This window comes from Dipteris shenzhenensis, chromosome 7 (assembly GCF_047967505.1).
Source record: "Dipteris shenzhenensis isolate YYH24624 ecotype China chromosome 7, Dip_SZ_1.0, whole genome shotgun sequence".
NCBI lineage: Eukaryota > Viridiplantae > Streptophyta > Polypodiopsida > Gleicheniales > Dipteridaceae > Dipteris > Dipteris shenzhenensis.
Window position 1 is genome coordinate 38983067 of NC_141602.1, and position 12955 is coordinate 38996021.

The 12955-nt window shown below is 41.3% G+C and overlaps 2 protein-coding genes across 2 annotated transcripts in view; both read left to right on the forward strand.

The window, feature by feature from the left end:
* Positions 1 to 9639, forward strand: part of LOC147900322 (transcription factor MYB106-like) — a 34231-nt gene extending 24592 nt beyond the window's left edge. The window contains exon 5 of the mRNA XM_087376619.1: positions 9266 to 9639. Within this exon, the coding sequence (XP_087232745.1) occupies positions 9266 to 9639 (374 nt within the window). The remainder of the gene's footprint in view (positions 1 to 9265) is intronic.
* Positions 9640 to 9643: 4 nt separating this feature from the next.
* Positions 9644 to 12557, forward strand: LOC147900323 (uncharacterized). Its single transcript, XM_087376620.1, has 4 exons — positions 9644 to 9743; positions 9887 to 10456; positions 10808 to 11232; positions 11415 to 12557. The coding sequence occupies exons 1-4, from the start codon at positions 9644 to 9646 to the stop codon at positions 12555 to 12557; spliced, it is 2238 nt and encodes a 745-aa protein (XP_087232746.1).
* Positions 12558 to 12955: the final 398 nt, after the last annotated feature.

Below are 12955 nucleotides of genomic sequence, written 5' to 3' on the forward strand. Positions count from 1 at the left end.
AGAAAGCCCTCTTTTCCTTGCTTTGAAGAGTGAGCTACAAGCCCTCCAAGATCAGCCTTTTGGTTTTGACAGTTTTGGACAAGTTTTTGAAGATGATGCTACATAAAATGCTACTCTAGCATTTCTGGTTTTTTGAAACTTTCAATAACTTCAGTACAAGTGTGGCTTCAGTTTTGTTTTGAATTGCTAGACCTGGTTTTGATTGGAAAGTATTCATTTTAGCCACTTCTATGAAGCATGTAAGAAGAAGCATCATTGATTGAATATTGGTCACTAGTCTTTGCTACATCAAGTGCTTATATTTTGGAAGTCTTTCAGTTATTTTTTGCCTTGTAAGAGAGATAGACACTGCCCAATATCTGGGTTAGACCCTCTCATGGCTACCCTATTGAATCTAGAGAAGTTCAATGGAAAGGGCTTCCACACATGGCAGATGAAGGTGAAATTTGCATTGATGAGGGAGAACCTATGGGGACTTGTCAAACTGACTCCAACCGCTTCTTCTACAGCCTCCAATGTTGAAGAATCCTCAACTCCGACACGACCGGCAAGGGATCCTACTAGAGAGGAGAAAGCATATGGTATCATTGCTCTTGCTTTAGGAGATGATTATATTCACCATATCTCTGACTTAGAGTCTCCTTCAGAAGCTTGGCAGAAGCTTGACATGATTTTTGGTGCTAGCTCTCACATTTCTAAAATATCACTTAAAATCTCTTTCTTTGAATTGAAGATGGTTAGTGGCACTACTTTGGCAGCTCATGTCAACTATATGCGGAGTCTTATGACTCAATTAGCTTCTATCAACTCTCCTATTACTCCAGATGATGCTATGGCAGTGTTACTTAAGAGTATGCCTGAAGATTATGATCACATAGTTAGCACTTTGAAAAATCTTCCTAATCCTAATCTTGAAGGTATTATCTCTGCTCTCCAAGAAGAAGAAAGGCATATGGAGCTCGGGAAAGGCAATGACATTGTTTATGCTGTAAAAGTCCAAAAGGGCAAGTATACTCCTTGCAATCACTGTGGAAAGACAAATCACCTTTCAAAGGACTGCTTCAAAATTAATCCATGCAAGCACTGTGGCAAGAACAACCATAATGAGAAGTTTTGCGCAGCCAAAGCAAAGACAGAAAATGCAAATCTACTTTCAGTTAATGAGCCTCCACAAGATGAGGCATCCTTTGAAGATTATGCATTTTAAACATCTCTATGTATGCTCCAGATCTCTCTTTTTATGTCAAGGTACTCAGCCTGGATAGTCCTCCAAAATGAATGAAATAAACTATTGTGTTTTGTGTGTTTTGTAAACACCTCTGGTCACCTTATGATGTACGCCATGTGTATGTTTTGCTCCATGGTACCTCCTGCAGACATTGTGTGCATGTACATGCAGGGGAAATAACCATTGGAAGGTCTTTTTGTATCCCTTTTGTTTACCTTACACCCATGGGAACCCTTGCTAGCATGAGAACCTAGCCATAGAATTATCCTTGACCACCATGAGATGGCATGAGAAACTATGAGACTAGATGTATCCTTGACATAGCCTAAGGCATTCCCTTGAGGGGGGGTTTGTTGGGATATCTCAAGGTGTATGCCTCAGGCACACCTTATGTTTCTATGTGTGAGTGCTAGAGGCACAGTTAGGTGCCCACAAGCACAGTTAGGTGGTGGAGAGCCACATAGGATGATTGAGAGAATCTAGGAGCAGATTGAGGAGATGATTGTGGAACTCTGAAGTCATCAGTGATGTCAGTGAGCATGTATGAGTTGCCTACTTAAGGACCTCACTCTTCTTCATTCCATAATGCAAGTATTCTGAGTTTGTGTCCACTCTTTGCTTTCCTTTCAGCTTACCAACAGAATTGTCCCAATCTCTGGGAGAGTTTCAAAGGATGGATTGATTTTGCAAATTCCCCTCCACCTATGAACGACATGGAAGATATCCCTATGCGGATGGGTGAGAGAGATGACATATGCAACATTACTATGCCTTTTATCCACAAGGCATATAATGAAGTCCAAGCCATAGTGGATGGTGGAGCAGGTGTAAATGTCCTATCAAAGGAGCTCTATGAAGAATGGGGTCTCCCACGAATGCAAAAGGCTAATTTCAACATACGCCTTGCCAATATTTCATGGGCTAAACCATTGGGAATAGTAAATGGCATGTCCACAAAGATCACAGGAGTCCGCTTTTCCCTTCAATTCACAATCTTGGATCTCCCCAAAAAATCCTATCAAATCTTACTGGGACATCCTTGGTTATGGGAAGCATTAGTCCTCCATGACTGGGGAACTGATAAACTGACAATTCAGAATCGCAACACCACAGTCAGGGTGAATGTGGGGACATGAGCTATAAAACCAATTGTGCCTAGAGCATTGGATGACACATCTTTAACGACAACCTCAAGCAAATCAGCTCCCTTGCAATAGCATGCCATAGCGGGCGATTCACAAAGCAATGTCAATAACTAGATACAAACATTGGTAACCATCGACAATTGCCATTCATTAGACCCCATCTTCTCACAAATAGATGCTAAGGCACTACAGGTAGATCCTCCATTCACACATGAAGAACCAATCGATCTAGAGATGCCATTCTTTATGGCTGACCTCGAGTGGGATAATGAACCTGAAGAAGGTACCCACACCAATGATGACTCAGATTTTCCTTGGGACTTTGAAACAGAGGCTGAGAATGCTAAAATTGAAGATCAAATCTTTGATAATGACTTATCCATTCTGCATGCCCTAATGGCAGTCGAACTCCCAAAAGTTGAATCTCCAAAGTTGAATAACATCAGAAGATCCTGCAAGAAAGCTGGAGGAGGAAATCACATAAAAGCCAAAGCCGAACACTTCAATGAATTTGAACGAGTCGAAACAAGGATCGTCGAATTATACCTTGCAAAGCCAACTCCCTCAAAATTAGAGCCACCACCTCTTGAATGGTCCCCTGAGGGAGTGGAAGGAGTATGCTCAGCAAATGAACCCTTACTTGGAAACACCTTACCAGTGGAAAGTTACCCCACAGTTCCCAATGTAAAAAGTTTCAAAAATATAAGCCACATGTGCAAATGAAGCTCGATTAGGAGACTTCAAAAAAATAAAGTCAAAAAGAGCCTAACAAATTGGTAAATGAAACTATGCCGCCCAGTACACATGGCACATGTTAGGCTAGTTCAATACCATCAGAGGCTGATCTTCGAGAAGTGCCGAAATACTTGAGGAATTACACAAGTGGCAATGTGCCAATAGCAATTCCAAGACCACTAAGAGAATTTGAAGTTCAAGAAATAGATAGCATTGGAGAAACTCCAATCTATGAGGGACCGGCAAAAACACGCACAATAAACCTTGCCCTTGAAGGGGAGGAAGAAAAACTAGTTTTCATCGCAAAATAGCTTCGACAAGAAGATGAAACCAAACTCAAAGCACTCCTAATGGAATATCGTGACTGCCTAGCATGGTCATACAAAGAGATGAAAGGAATTTCACTAGACGTGGCAGTACACAGTGCTCACCCTAAGGTATGTGGACCTTATCACACAAATCCTAAATATGGCGCCATGGTTTATGACGAGCTGGGAAAACTCCTAGATGCCAGATTCATCTATGAGATAGAGCACACTAATTGGGTTTCACCCATCATCATTGTGCCTAAATGCAACAAGAAGCTTAGAATATGCGTAAACTTAAAAAATGTGAATGCCGCCACAATTAGGGATCACTATCCCCTACCCTTAACAAAAACAGTGTTGGAAAAAGTGGCAGGCTCCAAAATATATAGCTTCTTGGATGGCTTCAGTGGCTATAACCAAGTGCAAATTGCTCCTAAAAACCAATCAAAAATAGCATTTGCTACAAAATGGGGTATTTTTGCATATAGAGTCATGCCATTCGGCCTTTGTAATGTCCCAGATACATTCCAGTGAGCCATGTTCGTAGATTTCAAGTCATTTTTGAATAAGTTTTTATAGGTGTTCTTGCATGATTTGTGCATCCATTCAAACAAAAAAGACCACTTCAAATGTCTTGAAGCAGTACTAATCAAATGCAAGGAGTATGGCATCTCCCTAAATCCAACAAAATGCCAGTTCACGGTCACCCATGGAGTTGTTTTGGGACACATCGTCTCTCAACATGGGATTGCAAATTGACATGGACAAAATCAGAATCATCATGGAATTGCCTCCTTCTACATATTCCGAAGGTGTACAAGTCTTTATGGGACATGCCAACTATTATAGAAGATTTATATTGTGGTATGCCATGATAGCTAGACCACTTTACAAATTATTAGTGGAATTCTTATGGACCAAAGAGTGCGACCAAGCCTTTGAGCTTTTAAAGTGGTGCCTAATCACAGCACCCATCCTTATATCTCCCAATTGGGATATTGATTTTCATGTTCTTACTGATGGATCCAAGTATGCAATTGGGAGTGTGCTTTGTCAACCTGGTGAACATAAGAAAGACTACCCATTCTACTTCACCCAGTCAACAACTCAATGATGCAGAGATCAACTATACCACCACAAAAAGAGAAGCCCTAGCAATGGTGTATAGTGTAAAGAAATTTCGGCACTATCTACTGGCAAATGATTTTGTCTTCTACACCGACCATCAAGCATTGCTTTATCTTATAAACCCTCCGTGTACAACATGAAGAATAACCAGATGGCTCCTCTTGCTTGAAGAATTCAACTTCAAAATAGTGGTCCGAAAAGGTGCCCAACACTACATCATCGATCACATGTCTCGTGTGAAGTCGGGAGAAGAAGCCACTGGAGTGGAAGACGACTTACTAGATGCCACACTATTTCAAATAGATGCTGCTCTAGAGTGGTGTGGAGATATCATTGGGTACTTGATGGCAGGAAGACCACCCCTTGAAATGAAAGCAGTAGATGCCAAAAAATTGATTCTAAAGGCTGCACCCTATCAACTTATTGCAAGGCAACTGTACAAGATGGGCAAGGACCAGATATTAACAAGATGTGTAATGCCTCATGAGATCATGAAAATCCTGAGTAAAGTCCATGAAGGCATTGCATGAGGACACTTCCAAGGGAAAGCCACAGTAAGAGAAGTTCTCCTCGCAAGCTACTGGTGGCCAACACTGTGGGCAGATGCCTATGAATATGTAAAAGGTTGTGATCATGTATGCCAATGGACTACTAAACCACAACATAAAGACTTCAATCCCCTAACAATAGTTGTTGCACAAAAACCATTTGAAAAATGGGGGATCGACTATGTGGGTCCCATACATCCACACAGCAAAAGGAACACAAGCACGCTACATCATTGTGGCCACTGATTACTTTACAAAATGGGCTGAAGCTAAAGCAGTTAGAAAGGCAAATGCCAGAAGCACAGCAAGATTCTTATACGAAAATGTGATCACCCGATTCAGATGCCCCATTGAAATTGTGTCGGATAGAGGCACACATTTTGTCAATGAGGTAATCCAAGAACTCTTGTCTGGCTTCATGGTAATCCATAGAAAAAGCACATCCTACTACCCCCAAGGGAATGGACAGGCCGAATCCACCAACAAAATAATATGCATTATCCTCATCAAGGTAGTAGAACCATAGCATTTTGATTGGGCAGAGAAGCTAAATGCAGCCTTATGGGCATATAGAACCACACTCAAGGTTAGTACAGGGAACACACATTTTCAATTGGTGTACGGCCTTGAAGCTGTGGTCCCACTAGAATTTGTAATACCAAGTCTACGCATAGCAGTACAGGAATGCATGGGAGACCATGAATACTTGAAAGAAAAACTCTATTAGTTGGAGAAGCATACAGAGACAAGACTAGTCACCTACCATGCCATGACAACATAAAAACGCAGAAGAAAGGCATGGTTTGATAGAAATCTTTAAGCTAAAGACATCAAGGAAGGCAACTTAGTCCTATTATACAATGCCAAAGTACACAAGGGAAAACTGAAGTATCTAGGTCAAGGACCCTACCGAGTACGAAAGATGAATCCCATCCAAGCTATGCTGCGAGAAACATTAGAGGGAATCTAATTCAACACAAGGAAGAATATGCAAGAGAATTGGACAGGTAGACTGCAACAGAAATCAAAGACCAATTCCAGAAAATCACCATAGAGGTCAAGGCACTTCGGGTGCAGATAGATGAGAAGGACGTAGAAGAAGTGCGCATGAACCAAGCTCTCCAAGCTCAAGAGAAGGCAATGAGGGATGTGACCTCCAACATCCACCAAATTCAAACATAGCTGACAGTAGTAGTACAAGCAACAGCAATCCTACAGACCTACTATAACTCCTTCACATCTGCACATGCTCAACAGACGGAGGTAGTGGCACAAGCTCGACTCACTCTAATTCACAAAGAAGAAGAGCTCCAGGATTGGAAAGACAAGCTTGAAGACATGAAACAATCTTTGGCAGTGCGTGCCTTCAGCATTGATGAGCTTACAAGGGAATGCAGAATCTTAAAAGACCAACTTGCTACCGCTCAAGAGGCCAGCACTTCACAAGCACAAGTCTTGGACCAATGGTCCAATACCACTGAAGACATTCCTCAACAAGCAAAGGTCACCTTGCAAATGAGAAAGCTTAAGGAGGCATATACAACCATCTACCATCAATACAAAGAAAAAATGAATGAGATGCACTCCCAAAAGATAATCATCTCCAAGCTTTGAACTCCAATTGCTAGTGCACAACAATGAGGCATTGGAAGACAACACCAATGAAGCCCCACTACAATGCAGAACTGTGGTGTACCAAGAGCTTGTTAGATATCAATGCTCCACAGTTCTCATGTAACTATGCGGGAACCAGCTAACTCTACTTGTAAGCCCTCCATATCAAGAGAAGGCATTTGAGTAGCTCGGTTACCCGGTAGGTCCTGGTTTGGACACCAGATGGGGGCTATGTGTGGCCTGATGGCTAGACGGCTTCAGATAGAGTTGGCACACCACCAACTAGGCTACATGCAAGTGCGGGAAGGCATCCCTTGACTGACTGCACTGAGGGTAGATGGAGCATTTCCCGAGGTAGCCCACTCTCTGGTTGCGGGGCCCGTTTGGAGCCTCAGATGATCCCAAATGGCTCTGGGCCGAACGGTGACCGTAGGCTTGTTGCTCTGTTTTGCGCACCGGTTCTATCATATGGTCGGTGACCTATTTCAGGACCGACCCCCAGTCAACCGTTTTGGGCAGACTGGGTCGGTCACCCAATTGAGCCTAACCGACTACGACTGGTGGCTATATAAGAGCAAGCCCATGAAGCACATTTCATCACTGGCTACAGCAACCCTGATTCCTTAGCATCCAGTCTCTGTCTTCTACTATTTCCAGCATGGAACCTTCTTTCACAGGAGCGCACGGTTGGGAGGCAGCGCCATCTATTGTATCAGTTCTACAGTAATCAAATTTTGATTCTCCATACTATCTTGTTTTCTCTCTTGCGTACCAGATCCTGTTATCTGTTGAGCACAGACATTATTTTCTTACATGGTATCAGATCCTGGACTCTAGCAAGAAGATTTGGTAGTGTGTTTCTGTTTGCGAGCAGATTGTGAGAGATGGCCCAATCCGCAAGACTACGAATCCCACCGTTCGGCAAAAGCAGAAAGTTGGACAGCTCTAACTATCCACTTTGGAATTTTAAGATGAAGACCATCCTATGCGCATATGAGCTTTGGGACACTGCTATTGGGGTGGACGTGAGGCTAGTTGCGAGACCGGATCTAGCCAATGCAGGACAATAGATAGTACCAACTGCGGATGAGATTCTCGCGTGGACAAGAAGAAATGCAGATGCATTGTGTTCTATTTTCTGCAGTGTTAGTGATTCCGTCATGGCATTAATTCAACATGTCACCACAGCGAAGGAGGCATGGACGGTCTTGAAAATTTAGTACGAGACCATGAATCAGATGCAAATTCAAAATCTAGAGACTCAACTCGTGAACGAGAACTTGTCTGAGTCTCAAGCGGCAAAGAAGTTCATCATCAGGGTGAAGAATCTATGCGATCAGATGACTACGATTGGCATCACCATCACCAATGAGAATCCAGCACGAAGGTGCATACGGATTCTCCCACCAAAGTACGACGATCTTGTTACGTGTGACGCTCCAATTTTGTATATGAAATATTTTGGAATATATATCACAGAAAGTGTTCAAAAAGGATGGTTTTGATGTTTTGAAGGTTTTGGGAAAGTTTGGTGTTGGTCGAAAAATTTTGGTTTTTGTCCATTATGGTGTCGGCTTGATTTTGAGTTGGTTAGAGAAATAATTTAAAGAAACTCTGTATGAGAGAGTTTTAGATCTTGTTGAGTAGAAAAACTTTGTCCTACTGAAAAATTTTTGGTTCACTCGTTTGCATGCCTGTATGGAGGTCAAAAGTTGCTAACAAAGTGGTTTTGAGCTAAAAGTGCATCTAGATTTCCGTGTCAAGAGTTGTAGGCATTAGATGGAGGTTGAGATGGAAGAATTAGCCATGAAAGGTCAAATGCAAAGGGAAAGAAGAGGGTCCGATCTTCGAGATGAGCTATTGAGCTTGTCCATTGGATCTATGAGGCAGGTGTGGTGATGCTCTGAATAGGGCCATTTTCATGTGTACGCGTTTGCTATCATAAGTGCACGCTCAAAGAGAGACATTGAAATTCCGTACGCGTTTGCTATCATAAGCGCACGCTTAAAGAAGGTGAAAAGCACACGCATGCTTTTCGAGAAAAGCTATTTTTGGCCGATTTTGGAGGTTTCTGGCGGCTTATTTTGGAGTCATGAAAGGCTATAAAAGAAGAGGAGATCGTGAGAAGGAGAACACACAATCCAATGCACGCATATCGAGGCTGAGCGAAAGAGAAGAGAAGGCATGCATATCGAGGCGCTGCGAGCACGCGAATTGAGGCAGCGCAAAGAAGAAGACAAGAATCTCAAGATATTTTGAGAGTGAGAGTGTGATTGAGATTTGATCGTTTGATCATCTGATTTGAACATCTTCATGCGAGTGAGAGTGAGAGTGAGAGTGAGAGAGAGTGAGAGTGAGATAGGTCGGGGGTGGACGGGTGGTATCGAGCTCCTTCACGGAGTGATTCTTCTCTAAAATTATTGTAAAGACTCATCAGTTTGATTCATACTGCAATCTCTCTTCTTGTTCATTCATGATTATTATCTTGCTACAATTTTGATCGTGATTGTGAAAGAACGGTGCGTGACAAGTGGTATCAGAGCGCGGTTTTGATGGCAGACAATGAGGCAATTATGAAGAAACTAGAAGAACAAGATTCATTGATTCGAAGGCTAACCATGGAATTAAATAGATTGTCTAAAGGAAAAGGCATAGCGGATGATGGAGCTAGTGGTGGTGCTGCTGGCAGAAATTTAGAAGATGAAGAGGTCTATGTTGAGCTTGGTGCCGGGGTACCGAGCCGAAGGAGACAAAGAGGTGAGGAAGATGTTGCCGAATCTGCTCTTTTGCAAGTTTTTAAGAAAGCGAAACTCTCTGAATTTGATGGTGAGAAGACCGGGGAAGATTTGGAAGCGTGGCTCGAAGAACTTGAAGATTTCTTTGCTCTACGAGAGTTTGATGAAGCGAGAAAGGCTAAGATCGCGGCACTATAGTTACATGGAGTTGCAAAACTATGGTGGAAGTCGCATGTGCAAATCCGACAACGTCAAGATCAACCCATCACATGGGCTGAATTCAGAACTGCAGCTGAAAAGAGGTATTGTTCTCCACATTATTATATGGAAAAGAAGATGGAGTTCTATAATTTTAAGCAAGTACAAGAGGGAAAACATAATCTTTCTGTGGATGAGTATAAAGAGAAGTTCCTGCGATTACATAAGTACGCACCTGAGGTCACAGGTGAAGCTCTTACTCACAAATTTGTGGAAGGGCTTAAGGAAGATCTTTTATATATGATGAAAGGAACAGGATCAAGTGATTTCTTGGATGCTGTGGCTAAGGCCGAAAACTTTGAAAAGATGGAAGAATATAACCTAAGAAAGATAGCAAAATCAAAGTTCATTCCAACAGGTCATCATTTTCAAGGGTCACAAGGTTCAAGTATGCCACAACGAAAACCTGATTATTCGAATATGCCTAGATTTCAAGAGAGAAGTAGCCAACCTGGGTACAACCAAGTGGGAAGGCCAAACTTTAATAACCGAAATCAGAATCAGAATCAGAATCAAAGTCAAAATCAAAGAAATAAAGGAGTTTCAAATAAAAAAACCCAAGAAAACGCACCTTGGAAAAGTGATCCAAAGTTTATTGAACGGGCAAGAAGATTGGGATTATGTTTCCGATGTGGTGAGCAAGGTCATCGAACATTTGAGTGCCCAAATAAAGCAAAATTTAATTTTATGAAAGGACCAATGATGGGAGCAAAGACGAATCAGACGAATCCAACCATCGACGAAGCAGGGGACAAAGGTATGTGCTTGGAACGTATGAGATGTATGGTATCTTCCACAACTCATATGCATGCGTCTGTGATGAAAGTGATGGGGAAAATTGGGAATCAAAACATAAGTTTTCTTATTGACTCCGGTAGCACTCATTGTTTTATATCCCCAAAATTCCTCAAGACTCTAAATGTAGAAATTAGGGATCAAGTCAGAAGACCAGTCCAACTTACTAATGGAAAATTACATTATACTCAAGGGCTTCTAGAAAATCTTTCCTTCAGTTTAGCATAGAGGAAGAGTAAGGGAGATTTTTATGTTATTGAGATGGGGAAGTGTGACGCTATTATTGGAATGGATTGGTTAAATGTAAACAAAGCAATTATTGATTGTGGAGAAAGGACCGTTAGTTTTCTTAATGAATATGGCAAAGATAAAATTATTCAAGGAGAAGAAAGAGATAGTAAAGCTTCTCTCATATCAGCCATGAAATTGCTGCGAGGAGTAAGACAGGGCTGTGACACATTCCTCGTCTTTGCTGATAAGTTAAAGGAGGGAAGTGAAGATGAGATAGTACCACACTATGTTACAAAACTCCTTAAAGAATATTCCGATGTGTTTCCTGATGATTTACCTAGGAGGCCACTGCCTAGACATCTTGACCATGCTATAGAGTTAGAACTAGGCACAAGTCCTTATTGTCAGGCTCCCTATAGATTTAATGTGGATGAACTAAAGGAGTTAAAGCTTCAACTAGATGACTTGTTAAAGAAAGGGTTTATAAAGCCTACCGTTTCTCCTTGGGTTCTCCAGTCTTATTTCAAAAGAAAAAGGATGGAACTTATAGGCTTTGCATTGACTATAGAGGATTGAATCAGCATACTATAAAGAATAAGTACCCTCTACCTCACATTGATGAATTGTTGACTCAATTGAATGGTGCCACAGTGTTCTCTAAAATTGATTTGCGATCTGGTTACCATTAGATTCGTATTAAGGAGGAGGACATTCCTAAAACTACTTTTAGAACTCGCTATGGCCATTATGAATTTACTGTGCTTGCTTTTGGCTTGACCAATGCACCCGCTACCTTCATGTGTCTAATGAATGATGTATTCCGTGAGTATTTAGATGACTTCATTCTGGTTTTCTTGGACGACATTTTTGTATATTCCAAGAATGGGGAACAACATGAACAACATCTAAGGAAAACACTTGAAAAGTTACGGGAGCATAAACTTTATGGGAAAAAGAGCAAATGTTTCTTCGCTAAAGACAAGCTTGTGTATTTGGGTCGTTTGATTTCAAAAGATGGTATTCATATTGATCCTGACAAAGCAAGGCTTATTTCAGAGTGTCCTAGACTGAAAAATGTAAGGGAGGTAAGAGGCTTTATTGGCTTATCACAATATGAGATAAAACATATCAAAGATTTCTCAAAAATAGCCTCTCCACTTACTGATTTGACAAAACTTGACAAGCAGTTTATATGGACGGAGAAGTGTCAACAAGCTTTTGATACTATAAAAGACAAAGTGGCTGAAAATTGTATTCTCAAGATACCCGAGATGGGTAAACCTTTTGTAGTGACACGTGATGCTAGTGGTACCCAACTTGGATGTGTACTTTCTCAAGATGGTCGTGTAATGGAATATGAGTCTCAAAAATTAAGGAAGCATGAAGAGAACTATCCCACGCATGATCTCGAATTAGCTGCCGTTGTTCATGCATTGAAACATTGGAGACACTTCCTACTTGGTGTAAAGTTCGAACTTCGAACGGATCATGAAAGTTTGAAGTACCTCTTCACTCAACCATTATTGAATAATAGGCAAAGAGGATGGATGAATCTTCTTTCCAAGTATGACTTTGAGATTAAGTACATTGAGGGAAAGGAGAATAGGGTGGCTGATGCTTTAAGTAGAAGATCTTTCGTGAATGCCATAACCCTTATTCGTTCCGATCTTGCAGAAAACATTAGAAATGAACTTGAACATGATGTTTTTTATGCACCTATTCTTCAAAAGATTGCTCAAACACCTTGTGAAAAGATTGAAGGAAAGTTTCATTTGGTGAATGGTAATTATATTGCCATGATAGACTTTGTGTACCATGTGATTCACCTTTGAGATGGAAAATCTTGTATGATTGTCACAATGCTCCATTTTTGGGACATGTTGGATATAACAAAACATACAGCAAGGTTCAAAAATCATTTTATTGGCCTGCACTAAAGCGTGATGTTCATCATTATGTCCAAGAATGCTTACAATGTCAACAAGTGAAGGTGGAACAACATAAGATGCCTGGTAAGATGCAACCTTTGGATATACCTTTCAGGAAGTGGGAATCAATATCCATGGATTTTATTACTAAACTACCTACAGCTCGAGGGGGATACGATACCATTTTTGTCATCGTGGATCGTCTTACCAAAATGGCACATTTCTTTCCTATGAAAAAGACTGATGGTGCTCTTGAGGTAGCTAAGTTGTTTGTGAAAGAAATTTTCCGATTGCATGGGATG

What these genes read in the sequence shown, in the direction of transcription:
- LOC147900323 (XM_087376620.1), top strand. Translation starts at nt 9,644, where the DNA reads ATGGAGTTGCAAAACTATGGTGGAAGTCGCATGTGCAAATCCGACAAC. An exon ending in CGACGAAGCAGGGGACAAAG is followed by an intron (nt 10,457 to 10,807) that starts GTATGTGCTTGG and finishes ATGTAAACAAAG; the next exon opens with CAATTATTGATTGTGGAGAA. An exon ending in AGCCTACCGTTTCTCCTTGG is followed by an intron (nt 11,233 to 11,414) that starts GTTCTCCAGTCT and finishes GGTTACCATTAG; the next exon opens with ATTCGTATTAAGGAGGAGGA.